Here is an 18365-nt window from a genome sequence, read left to right as displayed (position 1 = left end):
GCCGTCGGGTCGAAGGCCTACGTTTCGGGGCAACTGGGCGCTAAATTGGAGGCATTTACAAGATGCAGGTCTTTGTCGCCTGATTCGGTAGTATGCAGTCCTCAGTAATGCGCACTCATGCGACGTCACTTTTTCTCTGTGCCCAAAGAAAACGGACCACGCCGTTCTGTAATTAAGGAGCGTCTTTTATTATTGCAGTGTTGGGGGTCACGGTTTGATGAATACCACCAGAAAGGAAAGTGGTCGAGTTCACCCTCGGTGACGTTACGGGGCGCATCTTTGTAAACGAATGTTAGCTTATGAAACGGTTTTGTCGGCTCAGCTTTACCGCAAAAGGCAAAACATAAAAATGAAAAAGTCACGCGCAATTCTTTCTTTCTTCCTTTGCCTCCGTAAGCCTCCCTCATTGGGCTCGCGGTTTAGGGTAGCGACAACGAAGACACACCAATACGTACCTAGTGCACAGTGTCCACGACTGCGTGCGAGGTGCAGTTCGCACATGCACGATTTGCCTGCTCGTAACATGTCTCCGTGCCCAAAATGGAAATGAGCTTCAGTCTTTGCCCAGCTGGCTGTCCGTACCGCAAACATACCCCATCCAATCAATGAGCGTGTTGCGTCGCAGGACAACTCAAGCGCAGTCCCGTCGTGGTAACGTTGCGGCTGCTGTCCCAGTAGTGTTGAGCAGGAACTTTCGTGTTCTGTCATCTGAACGGCTTCAAACCGTTTTCAAGGTCTCGAGTGTTCACAAACGTGACGACCGGTAGTCAAGGGAATGATAAGGCCGCCTCTGGCCTATCTAATAGGACGAGCTACTTGCAAGCGCCGCGGCGCCGAGAGGAACAGGATAGAGATGCTGGATTTCATTCTGAAACATGACTGAAGGTAAAAGCTACCGAGGTCCCAAAGGCAGGAGTTTCACCGGGTGTCCCGACGAGTCTCGGAGAGTATTACTCAACGTGGAAAATTCCACCATTGCGCTGCATAGTAATACATGCGCTATCTAGTACCCTTTAAAGTCCCATGGTGGACACTGCAATGCCACAGAATCTCTCAAGTGTCTCGAGGCGGATTGAAAAGGGGCACGTGGTGATGCTGTATTTGGTTGATATCTAGTTCACATGTAGCCTACTCGTCACGCATATGCAGCAGGGTACCTGGCGCCGAGTCTGAGTTATTACGAAAGCCCTGCTCGTTACGAAGGAATTATTAATTGACATGAATCGTTATCTATCTATTAATGGCCATTTATGCACCGAGAAACCCGAACCAAAAACGCCGAGAGATGAGAGCGAGGCCCGGCGTACCGGCATCTCAAATTGCAACCAAATGTCTAGGCCATACCTCCAGCACCAGCACCCTGCTTCAGCTTGCTCCAGCGAGTAAAGAGGCCGACCGTGGTGGCAACGCCAGTGGCAGCAATACAGAGGGCAAAGACAACCTTGAGGCCGTGCATGTACCCGTCGATGACAATGGGAATCTGCTCGGCAGGGAATGCCTGCCGAATGTTGGTAGCACCGGTGAGAATGAGAGTACCCTTGTTGATTTCAGGGGCGCGTCGCATAACATAGCTGACCATCTGGTTCAAGAAGGCAGACTGAGCGGCGGAAACGAGGAAAGCTCCACCGAGACCCTGGAAGAACAAAAGCATACCAGTAGCGGAAGCGAGGTCCTTGGGCTCGACGGTGCCCTGGACGGCAATCATAGGGAGCTGGAAAGCAGTGCCCCAACCGGCGCCAGCGACAATCTGGTAGCCAATCCAGGCACCGGTTGAAGTGTGGACGTTGAAAAGGAAGAGCAGCCCAGCACCGATGGTGGCAACCGCGCCACCGCCGATAAGAAGAGGCTGGTAGTAGCCAGTCGCAGAGACGATGCCACCGCTAGCGATGGTGGAGATGGTGACTGCAATAATGAAGGGAAGGTTGCGGACACCGCTCATGGTTGGGCTGGCATTGTGCACAGACTGGAAGTACACGGGGATGTAGTAGATGGCGGCGAAGAAACCACCAGCAAAGATGAAGCTGTAGATCATGGCGACGACAAGGGTGCGGTTCTTGATCAGGTGAGGCGAGACCATGGATCGCTCACCCTGGAAGTACTGGAGCACACCCCAAGCGGCGATCATACCGACGAAGCCGACAAGAAGGCCAATGACGGTCGAAGAGTTCCAAGCATGGGCGGTTCCGCCGTACTGGACAGCGAGGATGTAGGTGACAGTGGCACCCATCATGAGAATGACACCAAGAGGGTCGGTCTGAAGAATCTTCTCCTTGAGAGGCGCCTCTTCAGGGACCGCGGCGCGCGGCGTCTGGAAGAAGAAGAAAATGACACCAGCAGAGATGGCACCGATGGGGAGGTTGATGTAGAAGCACCAGCGCCAGGAGACATTGTCGGTAAAAGCACCGCCCAGCAGGGGACCAATGACACTGGCCAGACCGTACGAAGCGCCGAGAATGCCAGTGAACGCAGGCCGCTTCTTGGGCGGTGCGGAAAAGGCAATGATGGTGTAGGCGCCGGCGCCCAGACCGGCCGCTCCGAGACCAGCAATGGCACGGCCGGTGATGAGGGCTTCGGCGTTGGGGGCAGCGCCGCAGATGACGGAGCCCAGCTCAAAAATGAAGATGGCAATCAAGAAGGACGTCTTGAGGGGAAAGTACTTGTAGATTTTGCCCCAGGTGGACTGGAACGCGCCGACAGTCATGAAAAAAGCAGCACCGTACCAGCCGACCTTGTCCAGACCCTTGAACTCTTCGGTGATTTTGGGAATAGCCGTGGCGACAATGGTCTGGCGCGAGTTAGTATGTTGGTGGATAGGGAGGAGCATCGTAGACTTTACCATGTCGAGGGCGAGTAGAAAAATGGCGAGAACGAGGGCGACGACGATAAAGATGAGCTTGGTGCCAGAGGGGTATTCATCTTCGCTTGGCTCCTCAGGCTGCTTCACAGCCGCCTCAGTGTCGGATTCCGTCTTGCCGCCAATGGAGCTGGTGTCGGGAATGTTCTTTTCGAGTGTGTGGTGGTCGTCACCAGCCAAGGTTGAGGTTGTCGAGGTCGCCCAGCCGGGTTCCCGCGGCACCTCGAGGGTGTTTCGTGCCGATGTCATTGTGTGTCACAACGGGGTCGATTCCTTTGTATACGTGGAAAGGCTAAGGTCGCAACGATAAACCCAAAAAACAATGCAAGAAGTTAGTCCTTTATAAGAAGTCTGTCCGGGTTGCCTTGCTGTGAGGTTTGGAGATATTGACTGGATGTTGAGGATGTAGAGGGACGGCGCGGCTGTCCTAATATACACACTGGCTCAAAGCCCTGCCCACCGCAATCTGACGAGATAAAATCCCTTACGCCAAAACACAACGCGGAGCGCATTTTGCGGCAATCTCCTCAATAGGACAAACCAAAGCCCTTTGCCAGGTGGTGTGGTTCTCCGTAGGCTGGCCGCCTGCGAGCCCGAGAACCGTGCTAAAGTCCATGTAAGTCCGCCGCCGACCCAATACGTTGCGCTACCTGGATGATTCACGGTGATGAGCGGGGCCGCAACGAAAAAAATATGGACAATGACTGGCAGTACGCCCTGCAAGCAGCTCCGCCAATTGGCGCACACTAAACTAGCCAACGCGTTATGCTTGGGCGTCTTGGGCGTAGAGTCAGCGCGTTATGGGTAAGGCCTTGCGCTGCTTTGGGAATGAGGCGAGGCGAGAGGCTGCATGTGCTGCCTGCCCACGTGGAAATCGCTTTGAAATCACTCCGCAGCGCTTCAGGTTTCTCATCATTGCCGTTGCACCAAGAGCTAGTTATACACTCTGGCTTGCGATCACCAACTCTCTAGATCAGTTGATCGCCAACATCAACTACAGCACACCTCCAGGCGGGCGCAACACAGGACAAGCTGGCTAAGTCGTCGATGGCTGAAAAAAAATGCGTCGCCCGTATTCGCCCGTATTTTTGTGTAATTAACGTGAGCTCCTGGTAAGCCGCAAGAATAATGCTGCTATAACGAGAACAAGGCTTACGTTTTGGAGCCTCTTTCCTTTCTTCAGTGGAGCAACCCGAAGAGTGCTAGTTACCTACTCTGTGCTGGGTCGGACCTTGCGGACATGGGCTGAATTATGGCCCGCTCTGTTTCGCAATAGCGAAACCTGTAAGGCTGATGGAGAACGAGCTCCCTCACAGGAAGTAACGAGGCGGAGCCGAACAAGCATCCAAGCATGGACCAAACCGGGACCAAACCGAAAACGTTCTGATAGCATGTCAGAAACTCGCCGGTGTGACGTGCCCCGACAGCTCGGCGGAAGATTCGGATCACAGCCAGGGCAGCGCTTGCTTGCGTCGCGACGATGCCCGCTCCGCTCTCTGCCAACTGCCATGCGGACTTGCTTGAAGATGCTGCAAAAACGTGATAGCAGTGGCTGAAAACATTGCGAAGAGAAATACAAGCCAACGCGACGCCCCTGATGGATGTATACCGCCGCGGCGGAGTAGATGTCCGGTGCACGAGCTTCACCGTGGACTCACCCCCCTGCCATTCAAGAAGAAAAGTGATCGCCGCACGATGACTCTCCGTGAGGACAGATTTTTTCTATTGCAGCCTCCCAGTCAAAGGTCCACCCATGCAAGCCAAATAAAAGGTTCGTCTCCAGACAGCACCAAAGGCCCAGTCGGCATCTTCAAGGTTCCGATGAGCTCGTTATCTCCGCGCTCCTCCGACTTACACAGCTCCGCGCTAGCTACGAGTTGAGGTCGCATAGAACCGAAGCAATGCTCACGGTCCGAATGAGAAATTCATTTCGCAGAATGGAAAACCTATAATCAGTACATCCGCGGGGGAAAAAATGCGATTTTTTGTGCACTGCTAATTTTTTGGATCTGATTGACCCATCGCCCACTTACCGAAGCCGGGCAACACCACCACCACCACCAAGTATCCCATGATTTATCCCATTCAGAGATGCCCAATTCTCTACATAAGTAAATGGCTGAGTCCGTGGCTCGGAATGCATTACAGTAGCATCAACGTGTTTTGGACGCCGGGGCTCCGCTCAAGTTAACTGCTGTTGCCCAGGAAAAAATTGGGATGCTGGATATGTGTTCTGAAATCCGATCGGCATCCTGCTTTCTGGGGACCAAAATAACTCGGGAAACCATACGCTATTATTATATTACATTCAGCTCTGACTATCGCACCCAAGGAATTATATCTTTCAACATAAAAGCGGCATTCTGACGACACGCATCGTTTTATCTAGACTCTATCTGTGGTGGCTTGCATTATTAGATGGCGAATCCCATCAATCAGATGCTGTTAGCAGTCGACGGCCCGGCTCGTGGGCAAGGTGAGTGCAGCGATTGATGCAGAAGACTTCCACTTAAAAACATCGTACATGCACGACATGACGGTATTGGATCAGAGTTGAAACGCGAAAAAATGCGACACGCCAAGAAATAAAAAGGTGCGAAGCAACCCCGACCGCTTTGTAAATTAATGAGGGGGCTGAACAAAAAGAAGTATTCGGATAGCTTGCAAGCATGGCCGCGACATTGTTTTATTGCGACGAAGACGAAGTACTCTACCTGAGTATATCCCTCTATTAATCGTTGGATGAGCGGCTTAATCATGAAGGGATGAGGCCATTAGAAAGCTGAGCGAAGAAACTACATCATGCCACTCTGAGCATACACAAACAAGCTCATAGTTATAACTGCATGATCGAGAGCCGAGCTCGAATGTCTAGAAATGAGCCACAAGGACGATGCCGTGGTGCAGCTCTTTCTTAGTGTCGATGATACGCAACTTCCGAGCCACAGATGCCACGGAGCACGAAGCAAGTGTCATGCAACGTCACAAAATTATGGAAAAGGATGCATTGCAGCACGCCTCGCGCTACAAACCAAATAGCGATGATGAATTTGACTGTAGAAAGAGAATGTTTTCCTCCTTTATCTGGATATTTCGAAGACCAATGATGGAGGTTGATTCCCTTCCAGACGCCTATTCAGGAACGCAGTGTGATGGCAGCATGCAAACTAGAATTACGCTTCCAAAAAGCGAGTGTTGGTAAGACCCAGGAGACCATGCTTGAGACTATGATGCGCACTTGAGACTCGAGAAGTGGTCCGCACTGCATCCGACCTGGACGACAATAACATTGGGTTTTGGACAGGGAGCGATTCGGGCCTGGTCGCTCTCTGTTACCCAGCCCTCCATGCCAGGTTGTCGATCAAGGGAGCGAAGTTTCAGAAATACAGGAATAGATGATGCAAAAATGTTATGTTCGTAGCTCTGAGAGTCATTCATTATCTTCGTGGTGGGGCGGCTCTAGCGGCGGGCTTATTTCTATACCAGCGGAATTGACGTCTTAAAACTCCGCACGATAAAAGGGAGTTCTTACATCAAATGCGCTAGCAGCTTCGTGCCTCACTAATGCTCCTATTGCTAGTGTAAGGGGGAAAACAGTTGGCAGTTGGCTTTTCCATTGTTCGAATTTCCTCGGAAAACAAGAAGAGAAACAAAGGCAGCAAGTCTGCTTCACCGGATTATGAGCGGCCCTTCCGGCCTGGCCCCCCAGCAGGAGCCAATCCCTGGAGCGACCGAATGGATCGCCGAGTGCGAGACGCTCACTACGCGCAAGGGACACCGCATTGCGTACCGAAGGCGAGGGAGCGGGCCAACTGTCCTGTTACTACACGGCTTCCCGACATGGTCTTACGATTATGCGGCTGTCGCGAAAGATCTTGAACCTGATCACGACGTTGTGACTTTCGACTTCCTCGGCTACGGTGCGTCGGACAAGCCGAACCCTTACAAATACTCGGTGGCAGAGTCTGCTGATACAGTCGAGGATCTGCTTGCTCTACTGGGCATTGCATCGTCTCACCTGGTAGTGCACGATTATGGTGGGATCGTCGGTCAGGAACTTTTGGATCGCCAGCACCGCGGGAAACTGCCATTTGGTATCGAGAGTTTGGCAATACTAAACTGCGGCATTGTTTACAGCGCATATCGACCAACTATGCTGCAGCGTCTTCTTGCCGTACCTTTCGTTGGTGGTTTCATCGCCAGCTGCATCACTGCCAGCATGGTGCGAAAGGGCTTTGTCGGAATATGGGGAGAGTCTCCCCTCAGCGATAATGAGTTTGAGAATATTTGGCACGGTATCGCTTTAAATGACGGACATAAACTATCTCATTCGCTCATCGGATACAATGCCGAGAGAGCACAGCACCACGGGCGCTGGGAAACCGCCCTGTCACAGTGGACGAGGCCGTTGCACCTCATATGGGGCCTTGATGACCCAGTGTCGGGGAAGCACGTTTTGGACCTGGCAAGCGAAGAGTTCAAACACGCTGTCGTGACGAGACTGGAAGGCGTGGGCCACTTTCCGCAGAATGAAGCGCCGAAGGCCGTTGCAAAGGCAATCCGAGCTGCCGTTGTCAGCAGGCTGCCGCCGACAGCTGCTGGTAGCAGAGGTGACAACGAATAGATTCCGATCAACCTCGCACGTCATAACTGAACAAGGCAGTGAATGAGTACCCCGAACAGTGCCTGGCTTGGCGTCACTGCCCAACAGTGCCTAGGAATTCGGTGCCTCCACTTGAAAGAACCGAGAGAAAATCCGCACAAGAACAATAAATACAAGACTTTCAAGTGGCAAATCAAGTGCGATCCGTCGGCATATCTGCTCGTGGCAACTAATCCTGTGGCTTGAGTAGCCGAAAAGAGGAGCCCTTTGATAAAGCAACTAACCTTAATTCGCAACTCTATTTCCGTAGTGCAGTCTCTGGCTCGGTCACGGCAAAAATAACGCTTGATTTGGTGGCGTGCCAGGCGATGCAATGCCGCCATCTTTGTTCTCCCCGCAATTCGGCCCCGACACTGTCACCAAAACGGAAGGTCGCACAGGAAACCAAGAAGCGAGCAGCCACAAAACCGACAGGGTATTTCGAGTCGTCTCCAGCAGAAAAGCTTGGCGGGACTATAGAAACCATACTGGACTCTACCCCATCACTAAATTACTTGTGCCCGTGCCACTCGTGACCAATCTTCCAATTAATAAGGCAGGCTAGTGAGTTCAGTGACTGGGCGGGGCCGACTGTAACCCGTAGAAGAATGTGGCAGATAGAACCGTTCCAAGAAAGGCAATGAAGCAGCCCCTTGGCACTGTAGATATGATATGCCAGCATGATCAGGCTTTCATACGTCCATACATTGTACCAGGGCTCGTCACCGCCGCTTGGCAACCCAATCGTATTGCGTAGCAGATCCCCACGCCCATGGGTCTTGCCGGACTTTTGTAGCTTCCAGTTATGATCACACTTTTGTTTCAAGCGCACCTGCCCGAAAGGCTCAAGTTCAAAAGACCTGACCTCGTATCAAAGCGAGATGAGCTTCACGTAGACTGGCACTGCCGCAGCGATCCATAAAGGCCTCGAATATACGGATGTATTGAGGACGGAGCCAGCAGACTGTGGAATATAAAAAGAGCAAAAAGCCCCCTTCCTCTACTTTATAATTCGCAATCGTCTCATATAACTGTAACGTCCTGGTACACAAGATGAAAGGTCCAGCGGTCACTTTGATTCTGGCCGGCCTAGTTGCCGGCCTCGTTACACCCAGCAGCAATTTGGCGTTTTCGGCCCAGCAGCTCGCCGCGCAGAGCGCACCCAACGCTGTCTCCATGGCTTCAATGCAGAGCCTGAAGATGCAACAGCGAGAAAGCGATCGTGCGGATGGCATGTACGCCGCTGATCGCTATGCCGCGCAGGCTGCTGCAAAGTGTTCGAACGGCAAAGCTGGCGAGTACAGCTGCCGCAACGTGGATCTCGCAGGCTTCCTTCGTCACCAAGACACTGGGAGTGGTCAGCGCGAAGGAAACGATCTATGGGGTGAGTTTTCATCCGATGAACTGTAGCGAGTTTAAAGGGGGTATTGACGTTCTTCAGCTTGGACTTCTTCTACCGGTCGGGAATTTGGCATTGTTGGCCAGACTGACGGTACAGCTTTTGTCGAGGTGCTCAAGGACGGCAGCCTACAGTACATTGGCCGCCTGCCCACGCAGACTGAGAACTCGGTCTGGCGCGACATGAAGGTCATCGGCGACTATGCCTACATTGGTGCTGAGGCTGAAAATCACGGCCTGCAGGTGTTTGACCTCACCAAGCTCCTGGCTCTCGATTCCCAAAACCCCAAAACGTTCGACATCGACAGCGACCTCACCGCGCACTACAGTGACTTTGGCAGCAGCCATAACATTATTGCCCACGACACCACCAACACCATTTCTGCTGTTGGCACCAAGCCCGCGGACGGGTGCAGCGCTGGTCTTTGGATGATCGACGTTTCCGACCCGAGCAGTCCCAAGAAGACAGGCTGCGTCAGCGAGGATGGCTACGTCCACGATGCGCAATGTGTCATCTACAGCGGTCCCGACCAAAAGTACAAGGACCGCGAGATTTGCTTCAACTACAACGAGGACACGCTCACTATCGTCGACATTACGGATCGCGCGCGCCCGAAACAGCTCTCCCGCACGACGTATAAGGGGGCAACGTATACGCATCAAGGTTGGATCGCTGATGCGGGGATGCGCTACCTTCTCCTTGACGACGAGCTTGACGAGCAGTCCAAGACGGGCCCGGCCGCCGACCAAAAGACAACTACCTACATTGTCGACGTCTCGAACCTGTCGCGGCCGACGTTTACTGGCGTCTACAAGAGCCCGGCCAGGTCGATTGACCACAACCAGTATGTCGTCAACGGACTCTCCTACCAGGCCAATTACGCCTCCGGTCTGCGCATCGTCGATGTTTCGTCCGTCACCAAGGATCCTTCTGGCGCTGGCTTCAAAGAGGCTGGGTTTTTCGATGTCCACCCCGAGGATGATGATGTTGGCGGCAAGGCCACATTTAATGGCGCGTGGTCTGTTTATCCGTGGCTCAAGAGTGGTTACATTCTCGTCAACAGCATTGAGCGTGGTGTTTTCTCTCTCAAGTATACTGCATAAATACAGAAACATGCATCGAGGAGCGATATTTATTTATACTTTTAGTCAAATGAGTTTTTACCAAATATGATAGATTGCGATGCATCTCACTTTCCTTCTGAGCTGGCACAACGCAATCCTCTGCGGAGATGAATATTCACTTGAAAACGCCATGGGACAGTCCTGATGTAGCCAGGTCTTCCGCGTTCTACGCCCCGTGACTGTGACAACCTGCACAGGAAAGCCGAGCTCGGTATCGGGCTCACGCTAGCGACGTGACACCTCTGCAGAAGCACTGTGGAATGACTCGTAACAGCTTAGTTTATCGTTTGCCTGATTGGACGCGGGCCTGAGCACTCAGTCAAACTGCCGGTCGCCAAGCGGACGCCATGGCGATCTGCAAGCTAGCGCCTGCTGCACTGAAACAGCTGCCAAATATGGCCAGGATGAGCAAGCCTTGACTGTGGCGCGGTAAAGAAATTTGTAACTTTGAGCATCCTCGCTCGAGAACTTCAACAGCTTCCTCATACGGCCTGGACAACCGGCTTGAATGGAATGCTAGGCAGCAAGATGCAGAACCATTGCCGAGTTGGTGGAACCACGACAATAAGGCGTTGCAGCTGAGCCATTACCAAGCGAACTGAAAAGGAAATACTACAATAAAATCTCTGTTTGAATGATTAATATATATCCCAAAGACTCAGTTTACCATCTTTGGCTCCTGCGACCACCCAATGGGTGTTCTTCGCACGGCGTAACCGCCTATCCTTGACAGTCATAACCCCCATTTCCACAGCCTCACCAGGGGTGGGAACGACGGCATCTGGTACATCTTCTTGTGTTGGTGGCGAATTCTGTAGTCTCTTACCACTATCTGCCGAGGCCGAACCTGTCTGCGGTTTCATTTGAGCAAATGCTGTAGCGTAGACACCAACTTGGTGCCATTTGAGAACGGCAAGCTCTTTGAGAGACTTGGTCGCATAGACGCGGATTTTTGAGTCCCAGCCGGCGGTCGCAAATACACGGCCATCTGAGCGAATAGTCAGGCTCTGCTGCCCGGAATGCTTCGTGTTTGCCACCTTGATGGGATCCTCCCAGGCCTTTTTGCCGAGTTTTCCGATACTGCTAGTCTTGGCCTGGCTAGCAAACAGTGCCCCAATGCCGGTAATGGCAGTTGGCGGTGCAGATGTAGCTTCGTCTGTCGCCGCGATGTTTTGCACCGAAGCCGTGGCGTTCGGTAGTATAGTCTGCGAGGAGATAGGTATGGGGTGCTTCACTATTAAAGAGTCGGCGGCGGACGAGATGAAATATTCGCCCTGCGCGTCAACATCGAGTGACAATACAGGCTGTGAATGCGACTGGCCGCGATACGTCGTAATCCACTCGTGCGCGTTCTCGTAGAGAACAAAGACTGAGCACATGCCATTCTCGAAGCCAGCAATCAGAACCAAGTTTCTTTCCTTGTAGAGAACGGCGAGAGTCATGGCCATGCCGTGTTTTCCGCCAGGCTTGACTGTATGAACACGTCTTTGACTCGGTAGTTCAAATATGTCGATCTACGAAGTAAAAATTAGCAAGAGGTCGAGAGAGCTTAGTCGAGGGTTGATACGCACTGACTCGGCTAACAGCGCATTTGGCACGGCAACAAGAATAGTCCCACTGCTGTCGTCTACCAAAGTCGTATTGGATCCTGGGATATTCGGGCATCCAGCAAAGGCGCAGAAATTCATCGTGTTGACATCCAAAATATGCAGCATCCACGGCTGCGGAGGTGTGTCGCCTGTGAGTTGGAGTGGCGACACACTCGCTAAGGTTTGTTCATCCTCTAGCCGTAGTTGCCATACAACAAGGCGGTGGTCTCGGCCGTGACTGTCTCGCGTCAGCACAACGGAAATTGGCATTTGGTAGGTTATCAACTCACGTGATAATTTTGTCGTTTCCCCAACCTCTGATGGCGAGTATCGCATTTTCATGAGCCCGCCAGACGGCTTTTGGCCTCATGACTGCGAGATCCCACAGCATCACATAGCCATCCGCATCGCCGGTCGCAAGGCGGTCATTGCCGCGGACAAATGCGGCGGCGTGGATCTGCGATTTGTGGCCGCGCAGGATATTTATTGGCGTCGGTTCAGCCATGGAAGCGGTGTGCTATAATCGAAGGCTACTAATTCTGAACATTTTTGACCGATGCTGGCAGGTCAACCTTGGGTATCTCTTGATGGGTTTCGTAGGCGCGATCGCGCACGCAGGTGGATCGCGTCACGTGTACGTGTTGAGGTGAGCATCCATCCTCGTGTCGAGGCTTCTTTCTCCTTCAAGTATAAGAAACAAGATTATAAATTTGGATCTGTAAGAAGCATAGGAAATAATTTGCTGCCTCGTGCTCGGTCAGCTGCTCATTGTGCTAGGCGGGGCTTCACTAGTCGCGACGGTCATCCCTGGCACCACTAACTGGGAAAGTTGTGGCTCAGATAAGGAAATATATACATTTTATTTGCGATCTGTATTTTTAACCTGCATCGCAGCTACACAACAACTATATATTCCAGGTGTCAACGACACATCAACAGGTCATAGTCCCTCGGATAGCTACCATACCTTTCAGGCCTAACGTGCTGAATACATGGTTGCTGCGGGCGTTAAACTATGGGATCCCTAGGGTTGCTGCATAAGTGGGCACTTTGGTGTTTTTCTTGTTGCGATGGGAATGGTGGCAGGAGCCAATCTCGTTATCGTTCTAGAGTCCCTCAGTCATGGACAAAGGTGATCGTGGAGAGAATTCCACGTTAAACGCAATGGTGCGCTCCCCAGAGTTCCTTGGGGCAGCTCACGGCCTGCCCGTTATCGACACATCTGCAGTCAAATAGCTCGATAACCGCCATCACTTCTTTATCTACCGGCCAGACTGCGTGTGATTTGAAGCGACTTCGACTATGTATAGACTTACACGTAGCTGGCATCGACATTACCAGCGACACCCGCGCCGGAGAATCAAGGTAGCTGGTCTCAACACTGTACTTATCGGCATTGGTTAGACAGCTGTTGTAGATATATAAGCGGTGAAGCTTTTGAATATTTCGCTCATGTGTCAACTTCATACGCGGGCTAATCAGTTTAGAGTGAGCCATGCCATGGGAAGTCGAAAATCCCGTCCAAGCCACGGCGCCAAGGTGAAAGTCACCACACCATTTCGGGGGCGCTCGGACACAGGCTGTGGTTGACTATGACGGAGTTATTATCACGGCTTTTGTAGGTGATGCGGACACGATTGGCCTTGGTCTGTCTGCTCGAGAGCACCAGTGATGCCGCAGGGAAAGTCGGTAGGCCGGGGAAAAGCCTGGACCTTCTGCATACTCCTGGCTCACCAGATTTAAAGCAAGAAAAGTAATGAGCTCGAACAGTATCTCAAAGATGGAAAATGCGTATTTTCTGAATATTTTTCCGTGCCGGAACCGGATCAGTCGGCTCGCCTGGAGAACACCTACGGCAGCAAATGATGGCGTGGGGGGGGGGGGGGAATTACATACCCCTCAAGCGCTGTAGGAAGGCATTCGCGCTGTTTTTGCACGGCATCTGAGCGACCATGAAGGGATGCGTGAGGTTATTTTCGGGTCGTGGGCAGCATTTCATTGTCTGCCCGCCCAAACTGAAAGGTAAGCGGTTCGCTCCGTGGCAGGGCTGAGCCGTGTCAAACGTGACGGAGAGAGAAAAGGCTACCAATTCTCGCAACAGGAAAATCAGCGTATAGAGGTTGTACGCAGGGGCTCAGCCATGCTTCTCATGCCCTGGAGGTTAAGTCCACTCGTGTTACTCCTAGGCTTAGCTGCGCCGAGATCTCGCGGCTAAATACGGGGTAATAAGTGCTATCGTAACGCCGTTTCATAACGACAAGCAAGCTGCGCAAACACCAAACCAGATACAAGCATAGTTCTTTTTTTTTTTTTTTTTTTCACCGTGGCACCGGTACATATTGAAGATTTGAGTTTCCTCATTTTCATACATTTCTGTAGATAGCCAAGGCCGGTCTAGACCGCAGTCATGTCCGCAGCAAAGGAAAACGCCGCGGCAACGGGCAAGCAGCAGCAATAAACCTTCCATTCAGTTGATGCATATGCCTATTCATTGTAGCTGTATTTTTCGTTTTCCCTTTCTGATCTTTTTCATTCTTTTCTATTTCTTGTAGTTGACACACACGGATACCTGACGGCTGACGGGTCCCAATTTGTCCTTACTCTGTGGTCGTAATCAGGTCCGGGATTCATCGTCGCGGGATTAAACGGAAACCCGTTCACTGGGCCGCGCAATGCGTTTCAGGGCCCTGTTTCTGGGGTGGTCAGATTCGGACAAAAATTAAGGTTGTGTATACGCGAGGATCCGAGTCAGAGTTACGTGCAGCCGATGACAACCCGCACACTGGGGCGGGGCTTATGGTCAGACGACGATCCGTTGGCTGCGATGCCAAATCGGGGAAACAGGATGCAGCCATCAACTCGAACGAAGCAGCTACAAAATAAAAGAGCAGTTAGGTGCCAAAGTAGGTTTCAAAAGAGAAGTATCTTTAAATTGATATGTGATAGTTGTCTGCATTAGTCTGTGAGAAGAAAGACTGCACCATACAAATGGTGATACCGAGCTGCGTGGACCTGGTATGGGTGCGCTGTATAACCAAAATAAGAAATTTCCGAAATAGATCAGGCATATCACTTTATACGTATCACGCATCACTAAATCCGGTAATCAGATGGTCAGATGGTGAGATGCCAAGTCTCCGTATAGCAGCCAGGCAACGCATTACCATCTATAAAAGACTATCCGCTCGTCGCTTTTCTGAACAACATTATCTCACTAATTACAACAACCTCTTTTGATGCTTTTCATCTCAGCCCTCTCCACAACAACAATGAAGTTCTCCGCTCTCCTCTCCGTCGGCCTTGCCGGTGCCGCTTCTGCTCACTACGTCAAGAGCCTGACCGAGTACACCAAGGACATTCCGCAGTGCGCTGTCGCCGCCATGAAAATCGGCATGAAGAACCAGGGTTGCGACTTGCAGCACATCGACGCCAAAGACTTTGACTGCATCTGCGACAACTACATCGACATTGACGGCCGCGTCTATGCCGAGGTCGACCACTCCTGCGCTGCTGGTAAGTTCCAGTTCCCTACATTATAGGAAGAAGAAAAAGAATAAGGCTGATATATGCTGACATCAATACATAGACTACGCGTCTGCGGCTGGCATTCTCTGCGGTGCGTGGGAGGTCGAGAGCACTACCGCCTCGGATCTGCCCCAGGCCACCAAGGCCCTCGCTGACATACTCGGCGGTGGCGCACCCAAGGCGCAGGCCACCGGGGAAGCTGCCGGCGAGTCCAATGCTACGACCCAGACTTCCTCTCAGCAGGCCAAGGATGCTGCGCCTGTCAAGAACCGTGCTCCCGCTCCCACCGGTCGCATTGCGCGCTCCTTCGGCGGTGCTGCCGTCGCTGCTGCTGCCATGCACCTTTAAGCGAGTGCAGTGTCAGGTTGTCGCGGCCACGTGCATCATTGGATATATAGATACAGAAACGCATCATGCAGATACGAATAATACTTTATGTTTATTTCGCACATTCCTTTTCCTTTGTAGCGTCGCAAGCCAGCCCGTGTCATTGCCCCTGATTGCCTTGAAAGTTCATGCTATATCCGCCCGTCGTCTCATCCTTGACCATTTGGAAATTACTTGTACTCAGACCAAATGGCTTTAACATCCCATCTCCTAGTGTGCGCAGTTTCCCCCACATTTCCGACATTTCCTTTTCTTGTGCGGCCTTCGTCTTGGGCGGCAGCGCGATCAGCTGGGCGCGCGCCGTCTTGGCGTCCGCCGCTGTGAGACCGGGAATTCGAGACAGTGTCTTGTAGTCCTCCTCCGCGCCGGAGAAATTGGACCAGCCTCCCGCTTCTGCGCGGGCGCGACCTCGTCGCAAGAGTGCCTTTATTCTGATGCGCTTGATGTCGTTCTTCGTGGCCTCTGGAACATTAGCGAGTGTGAAAGGGGGCTCCGCCTGATCCGCGCCATCCAGCCCATGTTCATCGGCTTCTGCGCCTGAATTGGTTGTGTTGTTGCTCTCCTTGTCCTTCGATATATCTTTGCTGTTCTCGGTGCTCTGCGCAGGCGACGACTTGGCTTCGGGAATCAGCCCAAGCTCGCGCTCCATCACCACGAGCGCATCCAGAGAGCTTGTCGCCGCCTTGGCAGCCGCGGTCCAATCCTCGAGTTTTATTAGACACGCTGAAGTGTTGCTGTGAACGACAGCTCGCTCAAAGTGTTTATAGTCAGGGCACGACAACAACGCCTGTTCGTATTGTGCGAGTGCTGCGCTACAGTCACCCGCGTTGAACAGCTCATTAGCCCTAGCTCTCCTCTCTGCTGATTCTTCCAGTAGGCCCTATCAAATTCCAGTCAGTACACCAGTGTCGTCGGTTGACTTTGCTGCGGCCATGCTATGCACCTTTTCATGTTCGGGGGAGAATCGTGTTTGTCTGGCTTCCATTGATTCAGCGGCCTGCTTCACCGCAGCATTTGCTGACGCCGATGCGTCGGAAGAGTAATGAGATGCCATAGGTCGGAATGTATTGCTCTCATAAGAAGAGGCAGCCTTTACGAAACCCACTTGGGCAAGATAGGCTGTGTGTCCGGTGATGCAGGTGCAGCATTACGCCCTCCTCGGACAGTGCTGCAAGGTGGATCGAGCAACCCCACCCCGCGCAACAATAATTTTGCCGCAACAGTTCATAGTTTCACAGCTTCACAGCTTCACTTGACCCATACACTCCCCTCGTCTCTACAGTTACCCGCAAAAAAAAAAGAATCTCTGCGATTATCCCATCACCCGTAATGGCTCCCAAGACCGAGTATGTTTATCCAATGCGCGCTCGTCACGACAATGCTGCGCGTCCGCGCGCTAACGCTTCATACCCAGCTTCCCTCCCGTGAGAGCCTGTCTGTTTGATATGGACGGCCTGCTCCTCGACACCGAGGACCTTTATACACTGTGCGTCAACATGGTCCTGGAAAAGTACGGGCGGCCGCCGATGCCGTGGTCTGTCAAAGCCAAGCTGCAGGGCCGGCCCGGCCCCGCGGCCAACAAGATCTTCAGCGAGTGGGCGCAACTGCCCATCTCGACAGAAGAGTACACGGCGCAGCTCTCCGTCTTTCAGAAGCAGTTTTTCAGCACCGCCAAGGCTCTACCCGGCGTACCTACCCTCCTCCAGAATCTCCATGCGACCAAGGGGGCCGGCCCGCCTCATGCTGGGGGCCCGACGCAGCCGCACACAGTGCACATTGCGCTCGCCACTAGCTCGCACCGTGGCAACTTTGACCTCAAGACAACGCACCTTCAGGAGCTCTTCTCCGTGTTCCCGGAGGAGCGCCGCGTCAAGGGCGACGACGAGCGGCTGAAGCCCGGCCGCGGGAAGCCCCTGCCGGACATTTTCCTGCTAGCGCTACAGACAATCAACGACTCGCTACCCGCCGGGGAGTCGCCCATCACGCCAGAGGAATGTCTCGTGTTTGAGGATTCGGTTCCGGGCGTGGAGGCGGGTCGCCGGGCCGGCATGCGCGTCGTCTGGTGCCCGCACAAGATGCTGAAGAAAGAGTATACAGGCCGTGAGGCGGATGTTCTGGCTGGTCGTACCGGTGAGGCGGGCGATGTGGACCTACATCAGGTGGGCGAGATTAATGACGGCTGGGCTCAGTATCTCGAGACGCTTGAGAACTTTCCCTACGGGCACTATAACATTATTATTCCTAAGGTCTAGAGGTGGTTATATTAATATAATACTATGAATAGAAATAGATAGGAAGCTTTACTTTAAATAGAAATGTGATAGACCTTAGAAAGGGTATTTAAAATAATAGATAATTAAGAGAAAAAGAAGAAGACTAGGTGATATTTAGTAATTAGTTTATTAACTTAATATATAAATATTATTTAAATATTATATTATATTATTAATATAAACGACTAGCTAGCTAAAGACATTAATTAATTATTAATAAAAGTATAAAGAATATTATTAGTTGATTTTACTTAATATAACGTAGTTGATAAACGAGTAGCGTAGATAAGTAAGTAGCGCACCTCTACTATAAAACACTAACTTTTATCTTTATATTATAATTACTTAATAATAACTTATAGAAAACACTTCTATAGAAGGCAATGTGATTCTTGCCTTATCTACTATTAAAAGATCACCTAAATTAAGTATCTATAAAGTAGTGAAGATCTATAACGTCCCCGCGATAACTATCCGACACTAATACGACAGCTAAAACTTATAACGCGATTATACTACTAACTTAAAGAAGCTTACTAATTTAGAAGAGAGAGTTATAGTAAAATATATTC

At 51.8% G+C, this 18365-nt stretch overlaps 7 protein-coding genes across 7 annotated transcripts; 4 read left to right on the top strand and 3 right to left on the bottom strand.

Annotated features, from left to right (window-relative positions):
- Window positions 1-1333: 1333 nt before the first annotated feature.
- On the bottom strand, window positions 1334-3103 carry LMH87_008016 (uncharacterized protein; the record flags this gene model as incomplete). The annotated part of the gene is made up of 2 exons (XM_056196002.1): window positions 1334-2785; window positions 2837-3103. 2 exons carry the CDS (start codon window positions 3101-3103, stop codon window positions 1334-1336), a joined length of 1719 nt encoding a protein of 572 aa, XP_056057098.1.
- A 3430-nt stretch (window positions 3104-6533) lies between these two features.
- Window positions 6534-7627, top strand: LMH87_008015 (uncharacterized protein; the record flags this gene model as incomplete). Its single annotated transcript, XM_056195888.1, has 2 exons — window positions 6534-7464; window positions 7518-7627. The coding sequence occupies 2 exons, from the start codon at window positions 6534-6536 to the stop codon at window positions 7625-7627; spliced, it is 1041 nt and encodes a 346-aa protein (XP_056057097.1).
- A 922-nt stretch (window positions 7628-8549) lies between these two features.
- On the top strand, window positions 8550-9998 carry LMH87_008014 (uncharacterized protein; the record flags this gene model as incomplete). Its single annotated transcript, XM_056195772.1, has 2 exons — window positions 8550-8880; window positions 8938-9998. 2 exons carry the CDS (start codon window positions 8550-8552, stop codon window positions 9996-9998), a joined length of 1392 nt encoding a protein of 463 aa, XP_056057096.1.
- A 659-nt stretch (window positions 9999-10657) lies between these two features.
- Window positions 10658-11978, bottom strand: LMH87_008013 (uncharacterized protein; the record flags this gene model as incomplete). The annotated part of the gene is made up of 3 exons (XM_056195653.1): window positions 10658-11533; window positions 11591-11846; window positions 11899-11978. The coding sequence occupies 3 exons, from the start codon at window positions 11976-11978 to the stop codon at window positions 10658-10660; spliced, it is 1212 nt and encodes a 403-aa protein (XP_056057095.1).
- Window positions 11979-14844: 2866 nt separating this feature from the next.
- On the top strand, window positions 14845-15481 carry LMH87_008012 (uncharacterized protein; the record flags this gene model as incomplete). The annotated part of the gene is made up of 2 exons (XM_056195540.1): window positions 14845-15121; window positions 15195-15481. 2 exons carry the CDS (start codon window positions 14845-14847, stop codon window positions 15479-15481), a joined length of 564 nt encoding a protein of 187 aa, XP_056057094.1.
- Window positions 15482-15620: 139 nt separating this feature from the next.
- On the bottom strand, window positions 15621-16574 carry LMH87_008011 (uncharacterized protein; the record flags this gene model as incomplete). Its single annotated transcript, XM_056195425.1, has 2 exons — window positions 15621-16400; window positions 16464-16574. The coding sequence occupies 2 exons, from the start codon at window positions 16572-16574 to the stop codon at window positions 15621-15623; spliced, it is 891 nt and encodes a 296-aa protein (XP_056057093.1).
- Window positions 16575-16849: 275 nt separating this feature from the next.
- Window positions 16850-17772, top strand: LMH87_008010 (uncharacterized protein; the record flags this gene model as incomplete). Its single annotated transcript, XM_056195311.1, has 2 exons — window positions 16850-16866; window positions 16935-17772. The coding sequence occupies 2 exons, from the start codon at window positions 16850-16852 to the stop codon at window positions 17770-17772; spliced, it is 855 nt and encodes a 284-aa protein (XP_056057092.1).
- Between the last annotated feature and the right edge of the window lie 593 nt (window positions 17773-18365).

Source organism: Akanthomyces muscarius (assembly GCF_028009165.1).
Source record: "Akanthomyces muscarius strain Ve6 chromosome Unknown contig_16, whole genome shotgun sequence".
Classification (NCBI taxonomy): Eukaryota; Fungi; Ascomycota; class Sordariomycetes; order Hypocreales; family Cordycipitaceae; genus Akanthomyces; species Akanthomyces muscarius.
The sequence above is the reverse complement of the archived record's forward strand: the minus strand, read 5'-3'. Positions and strand labels throughout refer to the sequence as shown.